The sequence below is a fragment of the Alexandromys fortis genome, unplaced genomic scaffold (genome assembly GCF_014885135.2).
Source record: "Alexandromys fortis isolate MF-2015 unplaced genomic scaffold, M_Fortis_MF-2015_v1.1 scaffold_1, whole genome shotgun sequence".
In the NCBI taxonomy this organism is placed as follows: Eukaryota; Metazoa; Chordata; class Mammalia; order Rodentia; family Cricetidae; genus Alexandromys; species Alexandromys fortis.
Window position 1 is genome coordinate 41538471 of NW_026067927.1, and position 27947 is coordinate 41566417.

Genomic DNA, 27947 nt, shown 5'->3' on the forward strand with positions numbered 1-27947 from the left:
ACTGGACTGAGCTCCCAAGGTCCCAATGAGGAGCAGAAGGAGGGAGAACATGAGCAAGAATGTCAGGACCACGAGGGGTGCACCCACCCACTGAGACGGTGGGGCTGATCTATTGGGAGCTCACCAAGGCCAGCTGGACTGTGACTGAAAAAGCATGGGATAAAACCAGACTCTCTGATCATGGCGAACAATGAGGATTGATGAGAAGCCAAGGACAATGGCATGGGGTTTTGATCCTGCTTCATTTCTGGCTTTGTGGGAGCCTAGGCCAGTTTGATGTCCACCTTCCTAGACCTGGACGGAGCGGGGAGGACTTTGGACTTTCCACAGGGCAGGGAACCCTGACTGCTCTTTGGACTGGAGAGGGAGGGGGGGGGGAGGGGGGGGGGGGGGAGAAGGGTGGGAGGAGGGGGAGGGAAATGAGAGGCTGGGAGGAGGCGGAAACTTTTTTTCCTTTTCTCAATTTAAAAAAAAATAAAAAAATTTAAAAAAGAATGATAAGAGCTTCATTTTTAATAAATATATATTATGTTAAATATATCTTGTAGGGACAGTACGAAAAGGAAGATAAAGACACCTATGGGCAAACAAGCTTAATATAAAAAAAACAAAAGAAAATCATAAGTTTAACATAATTTGCTAACATGTTCCAACAGTTAAAACAAAACCAGCAAAGAAATAGTTTGCTTCTATGTATTCATTCTCTCATTTGGTAGACTAGTTAGTTTCCCAGACTTCTCATTTCCTCTGCAGAGTTAATCACAGAAGAACAAGTAGCCTGGCCGAGATAGCCATTTCGAGGGAACAGTCTCTGGGCAATCCACATAAGCTATAGTGACTGTCCCTGGAGCACAGGAGGACAATATTCTTGCCTTTCTAGATTGAAATTATAATAGGTTGGAAAGAATGCACTGCTATTTACTCTCTCTATATATTCTAATATGCTGATCCTTGTTTGTTTAGTCCTGGAGACAGCAGCATCTAGAAGACACTTATTTCTAATTAATTTTAACATTCCACTGGTTAATTTTGCTGTATCTGGTTACTTTATTTTCCTTTAAAATAGTTTTTATACCTATTTATCTCAAGTGTATACACATGGCCCAGCATGTATGTGGAGGTCAGAAGACAACTTGCAGGAGTCAGTTTTCTCCTTCTACCATGACGGTTCCAAGGACTGAACTCAGGTCATTGCTTGGCAATAAGCTTCTCTGACCAAGTCATTTCGCCATCCTGTTAACCCAGTTGTTTTGGCAGTGAGTAAGAAGAATGGATCCAGCACAAATTACAAATAACATCCTAATGAAATCTGTATGAAGTTCTACTGAATCCTAAGGATTTCAGTATTGTATGTACAACCAGTTCCGTGAGTTGTGTCCCTACCAGCTAGCTTCCTGAATTCAGTGGTTCTCTACATGAGCAAGGTATGTTACAGCAGGAGTTAAGCAGCTGAGGCAACAGTGTGGAGGAACTCTTTGAAACTTGTATCCTTGGCTTCTTATAGAACTGAGATTATCAGGATTGGCGGCGGGGGGTGGAGGGTGGGGGGTGGGAAGCTTTGCCTTTTTAATCCACATGTTGTAAAAAACACTTACTTGAGCCACAATTGACAGAATTCCTACCATAGCTATGAATGCCACAATTTTCACAGACCCAAAACCTATGACCTGTAGAAATGAGAAAAAATAAAAAATCACTTTTGTAATAAGAGCTATTAGAGATATAATTAATAAGAAATTGTTTTTTCCCTATTAAAACTGACAGGAGAAAATAGCTGAGGGAAGTTCACAAAAGCAGTAGGTAGAAGCTGAAAAAATTAACCCAAAATTTATAGTTAAATGTGACATAAAATAGTTATAAGTAAGCACAAATTGTGAATTTTTTGAAAATTTTATTATGCCTACTGTTTAGTATTCCCTCTCTTAATTAGTCTGCCCCAGTGTGGAAACAATGAGAGCACAATAAAGAGACTGTAAAAGAAAGCAACTTGACTTTTACTGTTGCCAAGGTAGAACTGGACCATCAGCGAAGTCAGTGGCTCTTGAGTCCGGTTGTATTTTAAAATTATGTGAGCAACAGAGAAAAGGAAAGAAGGGGAGAAAAGAGAACAAGAGGATGCCAGACCCCACTGAAGATGAATTATATTAGACTTCGAGGTATGGTCCAGCGGTAGGTGTGCTGTGAAAGCTCCTATATACTTCTATTAAGTAAACAGCCAAGTCTGACTGGCAATGACCTCTAAACCTCCAACTGCAACAGTAACTATAAAAGGATTAATAATTTTTAAAAGGATATATTACTTTGTCTTCTACTGAAATTCTATAAAATACAGGAAAATACTAAAAATAACTTTATATAGTCTTCTTACTTCATAAATGAGCATCTCCCACCCAATCACAATTAAATAATACATTACTAGTGCTAGAATCTCTGGGTCTTCTGTTACAACCCAATCATATTCAATTACAAAATCTGGACCTGGTGGTATAGCTCATGCCTATAATTTCAGCACTAAAGGAGGTGAAGGCAGCCTATTATCAGCTTTATGCATAACTGCTAAAACATGTAAGCAATGCCAAGAGTGAACTTATCACAAAGTACAAACTGAGTGGTGCTCCTTTATAAAAATATATAGGCTCATAAACCGTACTAAATGAATCCCTTTGGTACCAGCGTGCACCTGTGGGTAAGAGATATGACAGCTCTGTATCTTCTCTTAATTTGGTTCAATGTAAACGGAGACTGCACTTTAGTTTCCCAGCTGCCCAGACCCAAATAATCACACAAAACTACATTAATTACAACACTGTTTTATTAACCAATGATAATAAAACATATTCTCAGCATACAGAGAGAAATCCCACATTGTTCACTCTAAATGCTATTTTAGATAAGGGTCTCAGATTTGGTGGTGGATGACTTTAATCCCAGCACTCAGGAGACAAAGGTAGGTAGATTTCTCTAAGTTAGCCTGGTCTGCTCAGCAAATTCTAGGCCAATTAACCAGGTTTACAAGAATCAAAAGGCTCAGAGTTTTGTTTCTTATAATTCTCTATTTTAAAGGAATTTTTCCAAAGTAGATGTCTTACTGTGTTCTTAAATCCTAGATATAAGCAACACCCTTGCCTCACAGCAAGAAGGTAGGCATGGCTACCCACACCTGTCGCTCCAGTTACTCATGATGCCATTATATGCCCCTGCTTTGTGACGTCTCTAGAAATAAATTCACATTTCCTTTCTACAATGGTTTCTCCAACCTATCTTAGAAAATTCTACGTCTTTGATATCTACATGTTAGAAGGCTACTAGGACTACTTACCTGCCTGAGATAGAGAAAAAAGCTGGAATATTGTCCAGCTTCAGGAAGGTATGAGAGAAACACTGTGATGCAGATGAGTAAGACTGTAGAATCTTTTCCAACTTTCTTTAAGGACTGGGAATAAGTAGAGAGCAAAAACACAAATGTCAGTGTTCTTGTGACACTGGCTTCACTATTTTTATATATCTCTGTCAAGATATCTTGAACAACCTATAAACAGGCCCTGAAAAAATGTTTCTACCAAACCTTCTTAAGAAAAATCAGTTATCTCTCTGGATTTGTAAAGTAACTTCTTTTATATGATTTTAATTACAAGGTTTTCTTTCTTTTTCTGACACAAAGTCTCATGTAGCCAAGGCTGGGCTCAAACGTGTATGCAGCTGAGGATAAACTTGATATTCTGATCTTCCTTTTTACCTCTTCCATAGTTTTCACTATACATAAAATCACTCTATTCTTCAAGTTATTGATAGTCAAGTTGCCTGAAACCAGGAAGACAATTGGTATATCCTAAAACTTTTATTTGAACAGGAGTGACAAGTGTCACACAACTTTTAGGTCATCATCTATAAACTTTATATAATCAATACCAAAACAACTAATGTCTACTAAAACCTTGCTACACAAGACATTAGATCAGTTAACTTACACATGTTAATTGGAGACCTTATAGCTACCCTGAAAAATAAGCCACAGTAGTTCTGTTTTACAGAGAAGTTTCTACATGTAACTTGATCACTACAAGGGATAAATACATATACATACATACTCACATACATATATAGATAAGTAGCTTGCAGGCTCTCTAACCCATTCCTGTTTCCTCCCTCAAACTCCTTGCTCACCATCTGACAATATAACTAACACATAAGAGGAACAGGCAAGATCTCCAGGAAGTACTCTGAGTGATCATTTTAGAAAATAATTTTAAGGAACTGGGGAGATGGCTCAGTTGGTAAAGTGCCTGCTGTACAAGCATGAAGAGTCAAGTTTGATTTGCAGCACATAAAAAAGCAAGGCACTGTGGTGCATGCCTATAATCCTAGCACTGGGGAGGCAGAGACAGGAAGATCCATGGAACTTTCTGGTCAGGTAGTCTTATGAGATTGATGAGTTCCAGGTTCAGGAGAAACCCAACTCAAAAACTAAAGCCAACTGTGATAAGAGGATGACATTCTGACAATGTGGTTTACAACTATTCTATAAAAGTCGGTATGACAGGGAGAGAGAGGTACAAAAATTTCCTAGCACTATTTCTTGTTAGTGTGATATACTCCCTATTACACCCCTCTCCTACTATCTTCATTCATTTTATTAAGTGATAAAACAACCATGTCTTTGAGGGCAATATTTTGTCTCACAACTTAGTTCTGTATTTCTCAGTCTCTCAGCCCTTTACTTGTAAGTAAAGTTTTTTTTTTTTATTTTTACTGTAAAAGAAATGAATCAACAACTGTTGGTATATATATTTGAGACTCTATATATAGTCTTATTTTTCTCAGTAAAAAGAAATATATAGGAAGTAAATATTTTCATGTCTTATTTACCGCAAAAGGGTCTGCTTGTTTCCAAGAAATCTGAGCTCCCCAGGAAGCAGGTCTAATTTTCTCCGGTAGAGATTCTGGAACTGCTACCAAAATGAAGCAGATGTCTAGTAGAGCCACCACTGTGGCGACCAGCACAACAAGGCTGTCTCCATAATTTGCAGAGAGGTATGTTCCAATGGCTGGGCTGCTAACCAGACTAGCTGCAAAGGTAGCTGAGACCTACGGGAAAAAAATACAGTCATTTAGGATCCTAAATATGAACATCAGTGGAGAGAGCATGTTCTCCCCAAGAGGCCCACCTACTGCAGGAGTTTTCCTCATAAAACACTAACTGGTTTTGCCTGTTTAACTGGAAAACAGATGTACAACAAAGAAGAGTATTAAAACAATTCTTTCAGGGCCGGGGTTATATCTCAGTGGCATGCACCTGCTTAGCATGAGACATGGTAGTTCATGCCTGTTATCACAGTACTTAGGTTGAGTTCAAGCCCAGGTCTAAGCTACATAATAAAACTGTCTCAAAAAAAAAAAAAAAAAAAACCAAACCAAAACAAAAAAACCCTAAATCTCTGAAGAACTGATGATGAAATCTATAAATTTCTCAGGTACTGTATCTGATTCATCCAAAACCAGTATATTTCCCCACATACCCATTTATCTCTTTATAACTATTTCATTAACACAGTGGGGGAAAAGGTAGCTGGTTTTAAGAGAAAAAGCTATAACCAAAATAACTGCATTAGTAAAAATAAAAGAATGAAGGCTGGGAATATACAGCTAAGTGATAGACTATTTAGCTAGCATACTCAGGACACTGGGTGTGATCATTAGTACCACTCATACCAACACCCACACAAAAGAAAATTAAAGATTTGTGGAGAGGTTAAAGCTTTCTGGTTAGGGCAGTAGTTAGTAAGCCTTATTACACTAAAGCTCTATGTTCTACATTTACAAATATAATGTAAATATTCATTCTCTAAATTATAAGCAGATTAGAGTACCAAAAACATGCTGCTAAGTTATTAAAACTAGAAGATGCTATTAGAAAGAAAGAAAATCACATAAGGAGTTAGTGAGTTAAGGAAAAAACACTATAAAGAGTGAAATGAAATTAGAAGGTATCATGGGGGTTCTAGGAGTGTGTGAGATGGATATGATCAAGATATATTATATACATGTATGAAATTTTAAAAGATTAAGTAAAAATGCTATTTAAAAAGAAGCACTAGAAATCACTATATCTGACTATGATTCCTGGTAAGCAATGACATTTTTGTATCACCTATTATCCCACAACTGAATATAAAAACATAATACATATAAAACTAATGCTACATTAAAAAGCTTTCAAAGCTAAAAATGATAGAAAAAAGACTTTTGCAGTGGAGAATAAAGATATGGAAAATTTTAGTTTGGGAAATAAAAATTCCTGAAACTCAGTTATTTAGTATGTGAAAATTACAGAGATCTTACCATTTTATTTGAAAAAGTCCAGGCAGCTACATAAGTGCCACAAATTGCAAGAACAAGCAAACAGCTATGGGAACTGTGCTGTACTGTCTTCAGTTGTTACTTGAGCGCTAGGGTACCATCCTCAAGTGTTATGGAAACAATGTTAAGTTTTTGGGCGGTCACATCTCTTGCCATGCCTCATGAATAAGCACTAATCCTAACTGTCATCTACAATGAGAAACTGAGCTAGAGATTAAGTAATTAAGTGACAGTCACTACTAGTGACTATCAAAACTCTTTCTGTAATTAGCACAGAAGCACTATAAATTGTGTTTCCACTGAAAGCAAAAAATAAACAGCTATGAAAATTCCACCATAAGGAAAAAATAAATGGGGCTGACAACATGGCTCAGCATGCCTGTTGCACAGGCCTGGTAACCAGAGTTTGATTCCCATAACATGATAGAAGAAGAGTAGCAAGTTATGGTAGTCGTTCACACACACACACACACACACACACACACACACACACACACACACACACACACAATAAAAGACAAAAAAAGGGAAAAATGTTTAACCTGAAGGAAACAAAATGTCTAACCAGTCAGACATTATATGATGTATATACATCAAATATGTACAAGTTTGTTTTCATGTATCCATTCACATTTTTATAGTCTAATAACATTGTGAGGAAATTAATGTCCATAGACGTTTTCCATGCATAAGACAAGGTGGAGAAGAAAGCTGCACTTCTATCAGATACAGGCTTTTGGTCTTCATGACACTTACAGCCCACTTTCAATGTTTCCTTCTTCGAAGCCTTCCTATTCACTTTTTCCTCTATCCTGAACAGTAATGCACAGTGCTTTCAATTTAGGATGACGCATGAATAATGTTCACAGGAGGCGGGAAGGGAGAGAGTGGGCAGATAGTAGTCAGAAGGGAAAGAGACGCTAACTATGGGTGCCTGAAGTCAATAAAATAATGTGTTTTGTGGAATGGAAGTAACTTACCTGTAGGTTGGAAAATGATCAGTGAATTTACTCATGTAATCAGATAACAGGAATGAGCACTTTATTTTAAGAAGCAGTACTTTAAAGAAAAGGGTACAAGAAAGAAATTATCTGGGTTTCTGGCTCTTATCCTCCTTTAACCTACAGATCACTTTTCTTTTTACAACATATATATATATCCCAGATACTGAACATGTGTCTATAATTGCTCATCAATATGAGTGTATGCTATCTTATCTCTAAACCATTTAAAAGTACTTTGCAGAAGGTGGATCTCTGAATTAAGAGTCCAGCCTGGCAGTCAAGGCTACATGGCAAAATCCTCTCTCAAACCCTGTCTTTTTTTTTTTTTAAGTGTGTGTGTGTGTGTGTGTGTGTGTGTGAAGCTAACTTGCAAAGATGTGATCTACTGCCCTTCTGGCCCAAAATGCTTCTGCTGTCACCTTTTAATAGTTCTTTCTTCTCATACATAGCTATAATATCATTATCATGACTAAGAAAATGCGACTGTCTAATGTCAAAATATCAAAAAATAACCTTAAGTGTCTTTTAGCCATTTGAACTTCTTCTGTTGAGAATTCTCTGTTCAGATCAGTGCCCCATTTTTTAATTGGGTTAATTAGCATTTTAAAGTCTAGTTTCTTGAGTTCTTTATATATTTTGGAGATCAGGCCTTTGTCTGTTGCGGGGGTGGTGAAGATCTTCTCCCAGTCAGTAGGTTGCCTTTTTGTCTTAGTGACAGTGTCCTTTGCTTTGCAGAAGCTTCTCAGTTTCAGTAGGTCCCATTTATTCAATGTTGCCCTTAATGTCTGTGCTGCTGGGTTTATACATAGGAAGCAATCGCCTGTGCCCATCTGTTGTAGGGTACTTCCCACTTTCTCTTCTATCAGGTTCAGTGTGTTCAGACTGATATTGAGGTCTTTGATCCATTTGGACTTGAGTTTTGTGCATGGTGATAGATATGGGTCTATTTTCATTCTTCTACAGGTTGACATCCAGTTGTGCCAGCACCATTTGTTGAAGATGCTTTCTTTCTTCCATTGTATACTTTTAGCTCCTTTATCGAAAATGAGGTGTTCATAGGTTTGTGGGTTAAAATCTGGATCTTCTATACGATTCCATTGGTCAACTTCTCTGTTTTTATGCCAATACCAAGCTGTTTTCAATACTGAAGCTCTGTAACAGAGTTTGAAGTCAGGGATGGTAATGCCTCCCGAAGTTCCTTTATTGTATAAGACTGTTTTGGCAATCCTGGGTTTTTTGTTTTTCCATATAAAGTTGATTATTGTCCTCTCAAGATCTGTGAAGAATTTTGATGGGACCTTGATGGGGATTGCATTGAATCTATAAATTGCCTTTGGTAGAATTGCCATTTTTACTATGCTGATCCTCCCAATCCAAGAGCAAGGGAGATCCTTCCATTTTCTGGTATCCTCTTCAATCAAAACAACTTTGAGATATCATCTTACACCTGTCAGAATGGCTAAAATCAAAAACACCAATGATAGCCTTTGCTGGAGAGGTTGTGGAGAAAGGGGTACCCTCATCCATTGCTGGTGGGAATGCAAACTTGTGCAACCACTTTGGAAAGCAGTGTGGCGGTTTCTCAGGAAATTCGGGATCAACCTACCCCTGGACCCAGCAATGCCACTCTTGGGAATATACCCAAGAGATGCCCGATCATATGACAGGGGCATTTGTTCAACTATGTTCATAGCAGCATTATTTGTAATAGCCAGAATCTGGAAACAACCTAGATGTCCTTCAATGGAAGAATGGATGAAAAAAGTGTGGAATATATACACATTAGAATACTACTCAGCGGTAAAAAACAATGACTTCTCGAATTTTGCGTGCAAATGGATGGAAATAGAAAACACTATCCTGAGTGAGGTAACCCAGACCCAAAAAGATGAACATTGGATGTACTCACTCATAATCGGTTTCTAGAGATAAATAAAGAGCCTTCATCTGGAGATGGATGGAGATAGAGACAGAGACCCACACTGGAGCACCGGACTGAGCTCCCAATGTCCCAAGGAGGAGCAGAAGGAGGGAAAATATGAGCAAAGAAGTCAGGACCACGAGGGGTGCACCCACCCACGGAGACAGTGGGGCTGATCTATTGAGAGCTCACCAAGGCCAGCTGGACTGCGACTGAAAAAGCATGGGATAAAACCGGACTCTGAATATGGCGGACAATGAGGGCTGCTGAGAAGCCAAGGACAATGGCACTGGGTTTTGATCCTACTTCATGTTCTGGCTTTGTGGGAGCCTAGCCAGTTTGGATGTTCACCTCCCTAGACCAGGATGGAGCGGGGAGGACTTAGGACTTTCCACAGGGTAGGGAACCCTGACTGCTCTTCAGACGGGGGAGGGGGGGGGAGAGGAGGGGGGGGAGGGAAATGGGAGGCGGGGAGGAGGCGGAAATTTTTTTTTTCAATAAAAAAATTATATTAAAAAAATAGAAAAAAATATCAAAAAATAAATTCCTCATAACTTTTGATATTTATTCAACACCATCTTCCAAATTAATAACCTTTTTTTTCTATAGGTTATGTCTCAAATGAGTACCTGAGACACATTGTTGAGACTCTCACATTTCTAAAATCTATTTCTGATGTTATCTCAAACACCAATTTCTTGTCAATTTTTAACAGAATTGCTATTAATTACTCTAGTTTTTAAGTCTACAAGCTGGACATAATGGTGTATGCCTGTAATCCTAGCACTCTGGAAATGAAGGGAGGAGGAACTCTGAAGTTCAAGGTGATCCTAAGATACTCACTGAGTTTGAGTCTAGTCTGCCCTAAGACCTCAAAATAACAAAAATTCCTATGACAGGTAAATTGCTACGCAATATAATAAAATACTAGCCAATATAAAAATATAACCCTAGCCCTCAAGAGATCATGAAAGAAAAATTCCAAGTTTGAAGTAAACTTGGCCTACTTAAGTTTTTGTTTCAAAACAATCAAACAAAAAGTTCACCATCTTACCCATCCATAAGCAGTACTTCTTTCGTGCTCTTGAGTGAAGTCAGCTACATAGGCAAATATTACAGAGAAAGTAACTGAGAAGACTCCAGATACAGAAATCATGCCAAAATACCACCTATAAAAAGATAGTTTTAAAAAGAATATGATTAAGAACATCATCTTCTGTTAGCTGAAAGATTATTTTAATTACTCAAGTTTTATAATCAAAGGCAAAGATATCATGTGACTATTATAAACTAATGAAAATAAACTCCCGTATCTGCATATATGTTTAAAGATAAATATAAAATTAACTGGAGTTTTTTTTTTTTTTTTTCCCGAGATAGGGTTTCTCTGTGGCTTTGGAGCCTGTCTTGGAATTTGCTCTGTAGACCAGGCTGGTCTCAAACTCACAGAGATCCGCCTGCCTCTGCCTCCCAAGTGCTGGGATTAAAGGCGTGCGCCACCATCGCCCAGCTATGGAGTTTGGTCAATATTAGCAGGAGTACATGTTGGCCTAAAAAGTGGTAGGAGAGAAAGAAAAATTATGAACTAAATGAAAGCTATAGTTTTAGGTATAGCTGTACTTTTAAAGGTAGCCAAACAATAATGTTTCAAATTTTCTTTTTAAAATTTTATATGGGGCTGGAGAGATGGCTCAGCAGTTAAGAGGAGTGGCTGGTCTTTCAGATGACCCAGGTAAAATTCCCAGCACCCACATGGCAGCTCTCAACTGTAACTCCAGTTGTAAGGGGTCCAACCCCTCACATAGATATACACAAAAAAACAACCTATACAAAAACAGTACAACAAAAAATGTTAACATAATTCAAACCAAAAATTTCTACAATATGCATAAATACATTGAAAAAAGTTAAAATAGCAAAAGCCAGAATATTACAGAATACAAAGTAGAGTTTATTTTATAACATAAAGATATTTTAATATTAAAAATTACTAATTAACAGTCAGTAACATAATTAATCTATTAATAGTTCTTTAAAATATTCAAATTTTGTTGTTACTGTTATTGCAGCTCTCTATATATACATGATGTATGAAAGAGTAGCCATGCGTGTGGCATCATGTCTTGGACAGGTCAGACAAGAGTTGGTTCTCTCCTTCAACTATGGATACCAGGGACTGAACACAGGTCCTCATGCTTACATATCAAGTATTTTTACTCACTGAGCCATCTCATGGGCACCATAACAGTTTTAAAGGAGACAAAAACAAAACAAAACAAAAACAGCAAAAAAACCCCATTTATGCTAAAAGCCATCTAATAACATCTCATATCTAATTTTTGATATAAATAAATTCTGAATATTATCAATAAGTCTTTATTTTAAAAGTGAAAACCCTTGAATAAAATAGAAACAAAATGCTAAAGACATAGCTCAATGGTTAAGAGCACTGGCTGCTTTTCCAGGACTCAGGCTCAATTCCCAATACCCATATGGCTGCTCATAATTGTGTCTAACTCCAAATCCAGGGAGTCCAACAACCTCTTCTGATTCTGTAGGCACCACATACATACATGGTGCATAGACATACATAAAGGCAAAATACTCATACACATTAGATTTTAGAAAAAAAGGAAAAAAGAAAGTGCTAATGAAGAAAAATTATAACAGTCTTTACAAAATAGAAGAAAACACCACCATCATCACTTTAATTAAATACCATTCATTAGCTATTAAGGTTTCAAAGGGCAGTAAAGAGCATAAAGCTAGATGGAATGAGGTAAAATTATTTAATATACTCAGAAAATCAAGCAACTATGATAAAAGGCTATTTTGTATTACAACAAACGAATAGGATATATAAGAGTAGAACCATCAAATGTTAAGGATTTAAATAAATATTACGCTAGCAAAGGGAATTTTTAATAAAAAAGAAAGGCATGGTGCATTAGTATTCTACAAAAAAAATTACTTGGTAGAAGATAAAATTATTACGGTATCCAAAAAATTTACTTAACAAGAATTCCTGATAATCAAATAAAAGTATTTTCACACAGCAAGAGCATCTCAACACCAGAAATACTGGTTAAGGTACTATCCCAAGGTCTAGAACTAAAAAAACTAAAATTAAAAAAAGGAAAAAAATAAAAACAGCAAAAACAAAACAAAAAACCTGGATTCATCATACTAAAGAGCAAAAATTAATTTAAATTCATATCATATATTCTAATAAGCTAAGGGTCTTTATGGAGTATGCAAAATGTGAATCCTGTTTATTCTTATATACACAATTTTTATTCAGTGCCACAGTGCAATGAAATGACAAAAAAAAAATACATTGGCAAAGTCAACCACAGCACAGTGGTGAGGACAGGAACTGTGAGGGCACTTTCAGCACTGACTTCCTATGACATCATAGCATCAATATCTTCTCTTAGAGCCACCTTGAATTTCTTCAACTAAGTAGAGTTTACTTTGAAATGGTTAAAGAGTGTTCTGCAGATCAAAGTAATGGTTGAGTTCATAAATGATTGGGATTGAAGTGTTTTGGATTTTTTCCTTTTTGAATTGTGCATATATATGATGAGTTATCTTAAGCATAGGACCCAAGCGTAAAGCAGAATTTATCCATATTCTGTATATTCCTTATGCACAGTCTAAAAGTCATTTTATTCAATATTTGAAATACTTTTTCATTATTTTATTCTATACTTGATCATTATGAGGTAAAGTTTGTATATACTTGAACCAATTAGATTTGTGTTATGTCAGTACTCAAAAAGTTTGGAATGTTTATAGATCATTTCACATTTTGGATATTTGGATTAGGAGTGGTAGCCAACCTGTTTTTATTTACATAAGACTCAAAGCAGACCAGTATGACAGTGAAGAATTCAGCTACTCACCAAGGGCTGATCCTCATCAGTGGGATAGGAAAGCAGGTAAAGAAGACTGTGCCAAGGAGAAAGGGCTTCCTGCCCCACACATCAGAGAGAGCTCCTATGAGTGGAGCACTCAGAAAAGAGAGCAGGCCCTAAGAACAAACAGAAGCAAAGGTTACATTTAAAGTATGATCCCTTTATTACTTATAATTCTTCCTTTCTATATGTATTCATCAATATTGCTAAAATTACTAAAGCATAATTACAATTTGAATTATATTGTTTAAGACATAAGCATAATGCATAGACAAATATTATATAAGCATGAAGGGTTAAATAGAACTGTTGCCTGGCAGAGCAATTAAAGGTTTATATAAGAATTTATAGATTTGCCATGTATATATAGATAAAAATGACCTAAGTCATTTAGAGTATTCACTTGGCTTTTTAACGTTAAATTATTTTATACATTATAAGTATTTGTGTTTTATATTTTTTTCTGACTTAATAGGGATTCCTGGTTTTGATTCACTATGATTTCACACATTTTTTTCTTACCTTTACACCTTGAATGAGACCATTCATGAGGAATGTGTGTTGAGGAAATGTTTCATGTAAAACCTATAAAAACAAATAAACATCAAGACATATTTCAAATATAAATTAAAAGTAAAGATTCCTGCCTTTATTACTGGAAGGCTAAACAGGATGAACTCTAAAAATTATAAAATGTATATGAAATCTTAAACAACAAGAACAAACCACTTCAGTCAGAGCTACAGAGGAAAACCTTGTCTCAAAACCAAAATAAAACAAAACACCTTGAAGCCATGAAAAGACAATAACATAATAAAACACTAACAATAAGAACTAGACAAGATAAGCCCTAGCACTCATAGGTGCTTTTGTCATAAAATATTTAGAGCATGGTGTCCACAAAGCCAAGCCGAAGGCATCTGATAACCCAGGACTGGAGTTACAGACGGTTCTAAGCTCCAGTGTGGGTGCTGGAGCAACAAGTACCCATAACTGCTGAGCTATCTCTCCAGCTCCTTGAATTAATCTTAGGAAGGAATATCTATACATCAATCAATCTCTCAGCCCCCCACAGAGCACTATATTTCATTTTTACAAATAACAGTTGAAGTAAATTAATAAATGATGTTAAAAGAGAACTTTCAATAAATTACTTTTCCAGATTCCCAAAACTCCTATATGAAAAGATACACACATACACACATACAAAAACAGAGAGCTATAAGAGAATGCATTACTAAAATATGTCACAAAGAAAAACTCTTAACAATATATTATTGTCAAAGCTGCTAACCTTTGTAGTTGGTCCTCAAAGTGGACCATTTACAGAATTAAGTGGGGTGTAATTCAAACCAACAGTGCTTCAGATTACTTAGTGCTGTTAAAAGCAGCATAATGCCCTTTATCTACATTGTACAATCCTTCTGTATTCTAGAGGAAATGGAAGAGTGATTATCTCTAAACCAGATCAAGAGTTCCTGTTTCTACTAGGGGAGATTCCTATGCTAATACACTTTCAAAATATCCTTTAGTTTCAGCTAAAACTGTATGCTGCAGATTGGGCATGTGCAAGAATATACCCTCCCCAAATGCCTCACCCATATGAATAAGTAAGTATACGCCTCCTTAATAAATGTGTCTATGTCCCATGTGGTTCTCCAGCTTCTTACAGCAACCCATAGACTTTAAAACATGGAGCTTGAAAGACTATCTATGGCTAATTGGCTAGTAAAAGATCATGATGACTGTTGTCAAGGAAACAGGCATTGGAACTATAACACCAGCACACTCTCAGCCAAATCATGCATTTATATTATTTGCCTAGTCCCAGAAAACATCTCTTTCAATTCCTCATCTATTGCATCTACTCTCACTTATAAATATAAACTGATACATCAAATTCAGCAGAAAAACTGAGAAAAGCTGTTGAAATGTACCAGAAAGACTGACAAAAAGGAAAAGATTTACCTCACTTCTAAAATGGCTTAAAGTAAAAATGTTTCTTCTCCACCAGACTGAATATTTCCATCAGTGTGTATTACAAACAATACTCTACATGGCAAAACTGCACCAAAGACACACAAAACAAAAAGGTCTTTATAAATCAAATACAGAAGAAAATAAAGAGATCCAAAAAGAAAAAAGAAAAGAGCATCAGAACAGAGAATCAGAGGAAATCCAACTAAACTCAATTAAAATACTAACAATATACTGTTTAAAAATCATAAAATTTAGCTGCTTTACACCAACTAATCACAACTATAAAAGTCATTCTAAGCATACAAAACATCATGCTAGTATGGGGAATGATAATTTGTATTAATGACTTTGTTTCAGATGTAACTGATGCCAGAGGCAGTATAACGATGCATATATCCCAATCTTTAAGACAAGATGACTCACTAATAGTTATTTTACACTGTCTTGTCACTTCTTTTTATAATTTTATTATAGATTAGCAAAGTTGGAAATCTGGTGTTGCCTTTGCTAAAGTATTAACCTTGTTTACATATCTAAAAATACATGACAGACAGAGTTGGAGAGCCAGCTCAGCAGTTAAGAATGCTCACTGTTCTTATGGCCAATCAAGGTTCACTTCTCAGTACTCACATCACAGGGTTCACAACTGCCTGTAACTCCAGTTCCAAGGTATCCTACACCCTCTTATGTTCTCCACTGACACTGTACACACATGTGCAGCCATTCATTTAAGTAAACTATTAGTAAGAGAAACAAATGCCAAGAAAAGCTCACTGTATCTGTTTGATTTAGATTAGTGCTTTGTACACTGTCAGCTACACAACAGTAAACAAAGATTTAACTAATAATATTTATTAGATACTGAGTGGTACTTACTAACTTTAATAATTAATCATTTACATAAACGCGCCTGTAGGAAGCATAGCTTAGAGTAAGCATTGGAGAAACCAGGATTATCAGTCATGGGGGCCTATTTTCTTCAATGGAAGGAAATGAACATATCCTGGTCACCTGAAATGCTGGGGTGAAGTCAACCTGGTGATCCTTTGTTGTTCCATTAGGAGCCAGCCTCCATCTGAATTTCCTCCAAATCTGAGAATTGCTTAGCCCCTAATCCTGAGCTTTGTCCCTTAGTGCATAGAAACCCATGATAGAGGTCCCATGTACTTTGCATTCTTCATCAACAGAATCTATCTTTATGCTTATTACAAATCCTTCCTCTCTAGGTCCTAGCCTTAAGTTCTGCTAATTAACCAATAAGAACACATTTTTATTTTAAAGGTCGCAGGTGCTTTGCTACTTTGTTAGGGAGCTTTTTGTAGTTATGCCTAAAGCTTTGTTGCAATAACTGTCATGTAGAAACCTTTTTCCAAATCTTTACTATGCTTAAATGGGTAAGAAAAATAAACCACAAAGTCAGGCTGGAAATTTTGAGCCAGTCCTGCAAAGCTGGTACTGACTGGAGTTTCATTCTTCACCTTTCTTGGATAATCTCCCCACTGGATCTGAGGCTTGCAGGGTCCTCAGCACAGGCCCATTCTATAAATTTTATTTTAAAANATATTTTACAAAATCCAAAAAGAACATCTACTAAAGCCAGCAAGTCAATCTGTAGCATCTCATGATTCTAGAAATCAAGATGGTATACATGTGACTCTCTAGTTACAACACTTACTATTTTTTCCCTTATAAAGAGTAAATTATCTAGCAATGTGACTATGTAATGTGACCAAAACATCTAGTAGACAGTTCTACCTCATTCCAGCCATTGTAACTCCTGGAAAGACACACTTATTAAAGAGACAAGACAGCTAGTCAAAAGATCAAGTGGCAGATAAGAGAAAAATGTATGTTGGTCAAATGAAGGAATGAATGGGCACATTATCTTGAAAGTCAGTTCAGAATAAAGGATGAGAGAATTGAATGTCACAAGAAAGTGGTCAAAGAACAGTCTGGATTTTTCAAACCACCACATGAAAAAGATAAATGAGTAGGGAATACTCTATTCTTAAGTATCCACTGAGGTTTCAAAGTCAGCATGAAAAATAATTTCTATAAATTAAAAGAAATGAAATTCTTGTTTCTGTGACTATTTAGTTTATTCAATTAAGCAGTTGATTAAAATGTACCCTAGGGCATTAGTTTAATCAGATTAATCAAACTGAATCAAGATTAAGCCCTCAAAGAGCATGGAAATAAGGGACTGGTCATTTTAATGTGCTAATACTACTACTAGTACTACACGGTAGGCCCACACTGTATGAAGGCAATATCATAAAACTGCTATAGCTACAAGACATCAGTGATGCAAACTTTAGTTATATTATCAAATAAATTAATTAAAACTGTAAGTTAAGCCATGGCTACATAAGTAACATTTTTCGAAGACTGTGAACCAAGAAATAAAATGCTTTTCTCCACTCCATGAAATTATTCTCAGATAAAAAATGAGTTAAATGGACAAAATATTAATATGTATATGGTATTCTAAGTTTCCAAATCATGATTCCAACACTGCTTTTGTTTGGATTTTTTGTTTTTGCCTTATTAAAAATAAAAGTATTGTCTACTTGGTACATTAAGGTTAAAAATGAAAGCAAACATATGCTATCATCTTAATAGTTAAATCACTGTAGGTGATGGGTTCAAGATGCCAAGGAATAAATAGAATGATGACATACATAAACATAAAAGAGGATACATGAGTACTGGCTGTGACTAAATAAACCCTAATTTTGAGCTGGGCAGCGATTGTGCATGCCTTTAATCCCAGCACTTGGGAGGCAGAGGCAGCGGATCTCTGTGAGTATGAGGCCAGTCTGGTCTACAGAGTGAGTTCTAGGAGAGCCAGGGATGTTATACAGAGAAAAAAAAGAAAAAGAGAAAACAAACAACAACAACAAAACTAATTTAGCTCCTTATCAAAGAACCCCAAATTAGCATCTAAAAAAATAAAAAAAAGATAGAAGTGAACAACATATTTGCCAAGTGGAACATTTGCCAAAAGCAAAATGTTATTCTTAAAGAGGAATCAATCTCCTTAATCAAAAAATAGAATAGGGTTAGAATAGGGAAAACACACTGTGGGATGAACAGTAGGAACCAGGAAACAAGAGAACATATTAAGGCAATTTTATCGACAATGAAGAACACAAGAAAAATTAGCACAACTGCTCAACTACATTTCTAAATAACAATAAACTATATTAGCAACTCAGTACCTCTAACACTTAAACATTCATTCTAAGCAAATTTATTTAAGCAGCATAACTGCTCAAAAACTCAAGAGGCTACAGAGTGGCTTCTCAGCTGGCTGGTTCAGTGTCTGTCAGAACACACCACCGCCCCCCCCCCCAAATTATCAGCTTTGAACATTAGAGGGAAGATACAGTGGAAATTAGAAAGACTAGATAAGATATATGAGGGAGGTAGTAGTACACAGCCAACTGGAGAGAGTAATGTAAGTGTGGTATAGGCGTCTGCAGCTAAAGGAAGTCTGTCTACCTCTCCCCAAGTCCCTCATTCACATAGAGAAGCTACACAGGATTATGGAAAGTGTCCCATTAAACTTGGGTGTGATAGAGGGAAAAGGGTAAGAAGTAGGAGGTAAAAGGTAAACACAGGCAGCTGGAGAAAAAAAACTATAAATTCCTTCCCAGAGCCTTAGTCACAGAAAGCCCTGTACATGTACTAATTCCCAAAACACTAGAGAGAAGGTTATAATTTGCAGATGGGGGTTGTGAGGAGTGAGCACATACTGGTGAATTCTGTCAGAAAGTAGACTTGTAATAGAAACTCTACTGATTTAACTTGTTTGAATTATAGAGACCAAAGTCATTTCCCCAGAGACAAACAGTGTCTTCCAAAATGGAAAGAAATACCGAGGGGTCATAATACTATTTTATTGTTCATTTTTATTAAATTAATTTCTTCCCTTATTTCAATGTATCCACACATTTATACTTTGTTCATTGTTGTGTTTTAACTTTTATCTTGCTAGGAAAAGATTTTACATCTGTTCTTCCTATACAATATTCTGTATACTACTTCTTATACCTCTAGCCCCATAAATTTTTTCACTCAGTCTTAGTCTGTCTTTCCCAGTAGCTATGGAAAAATGCCAAAAACAAATAAATAAAAAGAAACATAAACTATGGTTTCATCAACCAATACCCAAGTGCAGCTGCCTCTCTAACTTTAAAGGAACACAAAAGAGGTACACAGATGTTTCCTACTACAAGTTAACACCAGAGCTGTTGTCAAGTCATTGTATAAGTTATTGCAGTCAGTTTCTCCTGAAATAGCAATAGGAAACAAATACCCAAATGAAAAGACAACACCAGAAAGATTCATGTAACAAAACAAAACAAACAAACAAGAGTGGAGAAAGGGGGAGGGAGAGATAAATCTGAAAATCCTGAAGAATACTTCCTTCCCAACAGATTTGTAAATTACACAAAGAAACCAACCCTCTACAGGCTCACAACTCATATTGGAAACGAAAGATAAGAAGATAGCTAAAAATGCCATTAAAAAAAAATTCTTCCTTTTCAAATGATCAGTGACCATACAGATGTTGAAATAAGAAGCGGCGGGGCTGCATCCCCAACACCCCGGCCGCTTGGCTAGCTCATGCCCGAAATAACAACACACAAACTATATTCATTTAAGAACTGCTTGGCCCATGAACTCTAACCCTTACAGGCTAATTCTCGCACCTGGACTAGCCCATTTCTAGTGATGTGTGTAAGCACCCCAAGGTGCGCTTACCGTGAAGATTCTAGCCTAAGTCCATCGTGGGTTGGAGTTGCCTGGGAGAGCTGAGCATGGCGTCTCTGCTCCAGAGCGCAGAGTTGTCGGGTCTGTCCGGTCCCTCTGGAAGCAGCGCAGAGTCTGACCTCACTTCCTCTTCCGCCCAGCATTCTATTCTGTTTCCTCCTCCCATCTATCTTTTAACCTATCAGAGCCAGCAGTTTCTTTATTGCTCAGCCAATGAAATCAACAGATTGATATGACACTCCCACATCATACAGAGACTCTAATAAGCAGATGAATGAAAGAAGAGAATCAGTTCAGAATGATCTACCCAAGAATATTAGTGTAGTTTAGCAGGGAAGTTCAGATTCTGAAATGGAATTAAACACAAATTCTGAAAATGAGAAAAAAAATCAATTGCTTAAGTAAAACAAAAACAAAACAAAGCAAAAGAGAATAGAAAGCATCATAAACAGACAAGACCAAGAAGAAAAACAAATTTCAAGGATGGAAAACAAGGCTGAGACAAGAATATATTTAGACATATGCACAAATAAAAAAGTCAACAAGTATGATCAAAACTTTGAAGTTTGAGACATATTCAAGAGACCAAAGGTGAAAAATCAATGGGGATGAAGAGGAAACTGAGAGCCATGTATTTAGGTAAAGATAATTTATTTTATGAAAACACATCAGAACATGTCCCAAACCTAGAGAAAGAAATGGAAGCCTAAATTGAAAAGACATATCATAGTCAAGATGTTCAAAATACAAAAGAAATAAATAACATTAAAAATTAAGGGTTTTTGATGAGTGATGTAAGTTTTGTTTTTCTTTACAAACTCAGGAAAGTACAGAATGATGTGTTTCAAGCCTTGGATGTAACTATCAACCAAGATTTTTATACCCAACAAGGTATAAAGTCTTCTATAAGGATAACTGGCTAAAGGTCACCCTGCAAACCTCTGTATTTTCAAGATTTAACTGAGACAAAAATTGCACATATGAAAAGGAGCTTTTTGGTATGGCAAATAATGACTGAGAAGAGACAACTACTAGTGATTTGTTGTTTCCCTTTTTAAATTTTTTTTTAAAGACAGTGTTTCTCTGTGCAGCCCTGGGTATCCTGGAACTCATTCTGTAGACCAGGCTAGCCTCAAACTTAAGAGCCAACCTATTTCTACCTCCCCAATGCTGGAAATAAAGGCATGTGCCATTGCACTTGTCTATTAGTGATTTTTAAAAACAAGTAAAGACAACTGAAACTTAATTTCAAAGACATTCAAAACCTCCCTAAGTGTTAAATAACTCTTAAAATATGTACCATCACCACCCCCATCTTTTTTTTTTTTTGGTACATGTTTAAGTACACGCATACATCAAACATCTTAGTTCTTGTTAAGAATATATGGGACTGGAGAGATGGTTCAGCAGTTAAGAACACTGGCTGCACGCCATAGAACACCGGTTTAATTCTGAGTACCCACCTGGTAGCTCACAACCATCTGTAACACAACTTTCAGGGGATGTGATGTCTCTCACACCAGGTATATCTCCAAAAGCAAGCAAGCAAGCAAGAAGTATATAGATATTGTCCTAGTTAGAGTTTCTATTTCTGTGAAGAGACACCATGACCACAGCAACTCTTATTAAGGAAAATATTTAATTAGGGTGGCTCACTTACAGTTCAGAAGTTCAGTCCATTATCATCATGGTGGGACATGGTGGCATACAGGTAGATATGGTGTTAGAGAAGTAGCTAAGAGTCCTATATCTTGTAGGCAACAGGAAGTGGTCTAAGACACTGGGAGGTACCTTGAGCATGTATGAGACCTCAAAGTCTGCCTCCACAATGATATACTTCTAACAAGACCACACCTTCTCCAACAAGGCCACACTTCCTAATAATGCCACTCCCTTTGCAGGCCATTTTCTTTTCAACCACCAGAGATATACATGCAGGCAAAAGAGTCATATACATAAAGTTTTAAAAAAGAAATTTGAAAGAAATTGCTACAGAGAAGTTATCAAAACCAGGCATATGATCGTTCTTACATTCATCATTAAAAAGTACATTAAAAAGTACTTACCAATCTTCTATTTATTGGGTCCTTAATTCAAAGGCCACTAACATCTGAATAAAGACAATTTTAACAATGCTTCATATTTCGTATACAACATGTCTAAAGATGAAAGACACGGTCCAGGGATACTTACAGTCAACATTGGAGTTGTCAACAGGCCCCATGCAAAGAATTCAAAGAAGATGACAATAGCAGCATGGTAAACACTTGGCTGGCCAAAGCCTTGTAGCTGAAAGCGGGGAAAAAAAGTGTGTTAAAAACAATAGTAAACAGACTTAAGATATTATCACGAAATGGCATGGGGAAATATACAAATTTTGGACTACCTATACCATTCAAGATAAAATCATACTTTAGGAAATAGGGATACAGCTATGTATTAATTATTTTTAATCACTGTAATAAAAACCACCACCAAAAGCAACTTATGAAAGAATTTATTTTGGCTTATAGTTGCAGAAAGAGAGTCTATAATGGCAGAAGGGTAAGGCAGCTGGGGCAGATGGCTGACAGACTGCAGAGAGACTACCTAGACACTTTGCATTCAAAACTTTTCCACGCTCTGGCAGTCCCACAGGTTGGTTCATAGCCATTATCATAATGTAAAACATACTTCATTCAATTGCAAAAGTCTGGTGCTCTTTAAAAGTTTCAACACCATGTAAAAGTCTAAAGTCAAAGCCAAGTATAGAGAATACAACTGTAATCCCACCTCTGAGAGGGCAGAGGCAGATAGATCTCTGTCTGACAGGAGAGTTCTAAGACAGCCAGGGCAACACAGAGAAACCCAGAGTTGAAAAAAAAAAAAAAAAAACAAGAATAAAAAATTTTAAAGTCCCTTTTAATACCCAAGACAATTTCTTAACTATGACCTCTGCAAAAACAAAAGGCAAATTACATACTTCTAACATACAATGGCACAGAATACACAATTCCTCCCAAAAGAGAGAAAAAAGCGAGATCCAAATCTAGCAGAGCAAATACCACATCCTGTAGCTCCATGTCCTTTATCTCATGCTTTAGTTTCAAGTTTAGATGGCTCAGTCCCTCCAACCTTTCTACTTGCAATCTCCACTCCAGCTATGTGACTCCTCTTGGCAGATGTCTTAAAGCTCTAGCATCTCCAACATCTCAGTCTCCATTGCAGCTCAGGTCTCCTATACAGTTTTACGCAGTGGCCTCTTAAGGACTTCTTGCAGCAACTGCAACACTGCCCACTGCAGCACACTGCCTGGCCTCAGTAGCTCTCTGATCATGGGGGAAGAACCCAGGACGACCTTACTCTGGTATCTTTCATACCTCCAAAGACAGCACAGTGTGGCTTACACTGCTAAATTCCTGCTAATTCTACAGACAGTTTGAAATGAATCCTTTTCTCTTTTGACTACATTAGCTGCAGGTTTTATGAATAGAAACAATTGCTTTCTGGGAGCAAAAACAAAAACAAACGAACAAACAAGCAAAAACAACAATAAAAAAACTCCTTAGGGCAGCAGCAGTTCTCAACCCAGTATGTCACAAATGACCTTTATACAGGAGTTGCCTAAGACCATCAGAAAACACAGATACTTACATTACGATTCAGAACAATAGTAAAATTAGTTACAAAGCAATAAAAGTAATTTTACGGTTGGGAATAACCACAACATGAGGAACTGTGGCAGCATTAGGAAGGTTTGAGAACCACTGCCCTATGTTTTTTTTTTTTCCTTTCAAGAATTGGAAGCTTAGCTGAGAAAATACTGCAGATATTGGGGGCGGGGGTGGGTGGGGTTGCTCACAGGGCACCCTTCCCATAGATCCGAACACAGCAGGAGGCCTTTCCTTAAGGATACTAATTTTTCACTTTTACTCTTTGAGCACATTAGGCTTCCTAGTGCTTCCTTTTCAACTTCTTATCCCTGGTCTCTCTTTACACTGTTGTTTTCTAAAGGGTTTCTGGTAAATTTATGACTTGTTTCTCTTTATCATCTAACTCTGTGGAATGGAAATACCCTCAAAAAGTAAAGTGTTCTCTGTTATGTTCTCTGATCCAGCCCAAGCAGCTACTCTGTAAAGGTCAGTATTGTATAAACTGGAGCCATGACTAGTTCATGATATAGCTTAGGGGAAGGGTTTTTAATTATAGATGAGAGAGAATAGCCAGAGGCATCTGAAGAGTCCAGAGCAGAAATAGGAGACTGAACTAGGCCAAAAGACTGAACCTAGCCATGAAAGAAGCAGAAACAGAGCAGGAGGGAAAGGGAAAGAGGGAGACACAGAAAGAAGGTTATAGAGAGAGATCAAAATGAAGAGAAAGAGTGAGAGACCAAACCTGAGAGAGAACATAGCTGGAATCACCTGGGTTATAAGGAAAAATGAGTAGTTGAGGTAGGGAAGCTCCAGAGCTGAAAGGAGTTTAGGGCTAGGGAGATGAGAAGAACTAGGAAGCTAGCATGAACTTTGAAATGCTCAACAGGTACTTGTAATACAGAGGTGACCTGGGGGCCAATGTGGTGGTTTGAATAAGGATGGCCCCCATAGACTTATATATTTAAATACTTATTCATCAGGGTGAGGCTACTGGAGAAGGATTAGGAGGTGTAGCCTTGTTGGACTACGCATGAATTTGTTAGAGGAAGTGTATCCCTGGTGATGGGCTTTGATGTTTCAAAAGCCCAAGCCATGTCCAGTGGCTCTCCCTGCTGACTGCTGATCCAGACGTAGAACTCAAGGCTACTTCTCCAGTACCATTTATGCCTGAATGCTGCCATGCTCCTTGCCATGATAATGAACTAACCTTCTGAAATAAAGGTTAGTCCAACTAAATGCTTTCTTTCATAAGAGTTGCTGTGGTCACAGTTTCTCTTCACAGCAATAAAACACTAAGATGGCCAGCATGTGCTTTGGTCTGCTAACAGGCACTAAAGATAGCCATTTGCCCCTTCTGCCAATGATAAGGGAAATGGGGAACCGAACCAGCTGCACAAGTTTCTGAGGAATGGTATCTTTTGCCTAACCACCAGAATTTGGGGAAATGGAGTTTCCTTTGGATATGACAACTATTCAACAAATATTAGTGTTATGAATGGGAATGTAGAGCATGTACCCTAGTTCTGAAATAACCATCTTGGCATTCAAATTTAACCATATCTTGGGCAATGAAGTTCAATCCTAGTTGGAGATAATTCCTAGTAAAATTATCTGTATATGCACACATTGACTGTAATTTTAGTACTACTTGGTCTTTGGATAATATGAGTATTCAGATAAGAATCTGTACAGGAATAAAAAAAATTCTTTTCCTCTAAAAAACAATAAGCACCAAAGTATCCGGAGGCTTTTGGTTTGTACCTCTGTGTCCGAGAGTGGAACAACTGGTCTTTTCTATGGAATGGACAGATAAATCAGCTTTAGAAGCAGCATTTAATAAGGGACCTGTGAAGTTATAATATATATTAATGTCAGCCACTTAGCTGGATGATCATCATACAACTGATATATAAAAAATTCTAAATATGTAGTTATTTTAACTCCAGATTTACAGAAAGACACTGTCATAGCAACTCAGTTATAAATTTGCCTAAAGTCGTGTGAATAACTTGACACTTCTTATAACCCTTAAGCCTGTTGCACCACTGGTTTTGGATGGAGACCAGGTCAAGATATTAACTAACAGGGCTGGATAAAAGGCTGAGTGGTTAAGAGCACTTGTTGCTCTTCCAGAAGACCCAGGTTCAATTCCCAGTACCCTTATATCTGTCTCTAACTCCAGTTCCAGAATATCTGACTCCTTCACACAGACATACTAGGAGGTAAAATACCAATGTACATAGGATGTTCACTAGCAACTAACTGTCCAGTGCCACAGAGCTCACTGAACTTCTGAGAGACCTGTGTTACTGTTTGAAAATGTTTGGCTTAAAAATCCTTGAAAGGATCCTGAACAAGAAGATGAGGGGTGTGTGTTGGGGTGCTAGTCTCCTACCTAGCTCTCATATACAGCTTCAGTGGAATATTTTCCTCTCAACCTGGGATTCTACTTAATGAAGACTGTTAGAATACAGGTATGTCGATGCAATGCTGACTGAATATAAAAACAGACATTATAGGCATTGAATACCTATAATCTAAGCAACTGGGAAGCTAAGACAGTAGGATTGTTGAGTATGAGGCCAGCCTAGGCTACACAACTGTGTCTCAAACAATAAAAACAAAATCCCAAACTTGCGAATACATAATAAAGTCTATATCCATCATGCTATTTTTAATACTTTGAAAAATAAAAACACCTACCCTATTCTTTACTACCATTGTACATTAAAATATTAATTAGAAATTATTTAAATTAACAAACATTTCCCTTAAAAGCATGTATTATTCTTTTAGCATTTTTTGTTTTGCATTCTTAAAATAATATCTGTTAATTTTGAGAATTTTATTCATGCTTACATTGTATTTTGATCATATTCACTCCCTCTTTCCAGATCCACCCCAAACTCCTATACCCTTTCCAACTCTGTTCATCATCAGAGGAAGTCAGTACAGGAACTCAAGCAGGTCAAGAACCTGGAGGCAGGAGACAATGCAAAAGCCATGGAGGAGTGCTGCTTACTGGCTTGCCCCTCATCGCTTGCTTAGCCTGCTTTCTTACAGAACCTAGAACCACTAGCCGAGGGATGGCACCACTCCCAATGCACTGGGCCGTCCCCAGTCAATCCCCAATTAAGAATGTTCTACATGCTTTTCCACAGCCTAACCTTATGGAGGCATTTTGTAATTTGAGGTCCCCTCCTCTCTAATGACTCTCGCGTGTGTCAAACTGATATAAAACTAGCCAATACAACTGACCCCTTATCAACCTGACACAGAAATACAGCACTTTTCAATTAGAACTGTTCCTTTCCTATTAATCCCCAAGGTGACATATTAATATCACAATATAAATCAAATAACTAAATTCTGTTGTAGTAATTTAGCAGAGTCACTGTAGCTGGCTAGATATTAGAATATACAACTATTTTTTTTAAGAAATACCTTGACCTTGAAGAATCTTTGTGGAAAACAGTGATTGTGACCATGATTTTGACCCAGATACACCCCAGGCTCTTGTATTATTGTGTATTAAAAATGATATATAATAAAGGACTAGAGTCATGAGGGCAAGTGATGCTTTCCTTCAGTAAGACATGCAAGTTAGATTAGGGACATTGTTATGAGGAAATATTTTGTGTAACTTTCAATAAATACATCTTTGTGTAGCTGTTCGGGGCTCAGGACATCAGAGAAGATGTCCTTCCTGTTGTCACTTAGGCCTTAAAATTATATCTTGGAGTGCCTTCTCAGTAAAAGAAGAGAGGGGAAGAGTGAGAAAACTGAGGGCTTTGAGTATGCACAATATTTCCTTTAAAATTTAGGTGGCACTGGTCCTAGGCCTGATTCTGGTGATATAGGATGGTTATTCCCTTAAGGTGGTAGGGTTGCATCATTCTTAAGGAAATATCTCCTAGCCACTATTAATGTGAAAGAGAATTACCCAGTTCATGGTTCTCCAAATACAGTTTTTCCATTAAAAATAAAAGGGTGGGGTAATCTGGGAAAGATGTTATTGAGTGTCTAAGAGTTCTCAGCAGAACTGGGAAGCACCTGCAAGATGTGATACCAACAGTTTCAAAGAAAATTTAGTGATAATGTAAAACTAGAACACAGAGAGACGAGTGAAGGTTTATAGAAGGAATGAGAGTGTTCCATTTGTACCTCCTTATTTTCATGCAGGTGTTGCTGAAAAGTCCTGTGTTTTTCAAGATCCAGCCAATGCCATAAGTATTATTAGTACAAATTCTCCAAGTCTACAGAAGGGCAACCTAAGAAGAGGACATTTCAAGAATCTGACTTACTTTCCACCTATATTAAGTTTGAGTATAAGCAATGTTTCACTCAAAGCAGAAAT

At 37.1% G+C, this 27947-nt stretch overlaps 1 protein-coding gene across 1 annotated transcript in view; it reads right to left on the reverse strand.

The window, feature by feature from the left end:
• The window catches only part of Mfsd14b (major facilitator superfamily domain containing 14B), a 41876-nt gene that overhangs the window by 8239 nt on the left and 5690 nt on the right, over positions 1-27947 (reverse strand). The window contains exons 2-8 of the mRNA XM_050144076.1: positions 22152-22247; positions 13722-13784; positions 13188-13315; positions 10337-10451; positions 4867-5085; positions 3320-3433; positions 1596-1667 (exon numbers count right to left, since the gene is read on the reverse strand). Coding sequence (XP_050000033.1) covers positions 1596-1667; positions 3320-3433; positions 4867-5085; positions 10337-10451; positions 13188-13315; positions 13722-13784; positions 22152-22247 — 807 coding nt within the window. The remainder of the gene's footprint in view (positions 1-1595; positions 1668-3319; positions 3434-4866; positions 5086-10336; positions 10452-13187; positions 13316-13721; positions 13785-22151; positions 22248-27947) is intronic.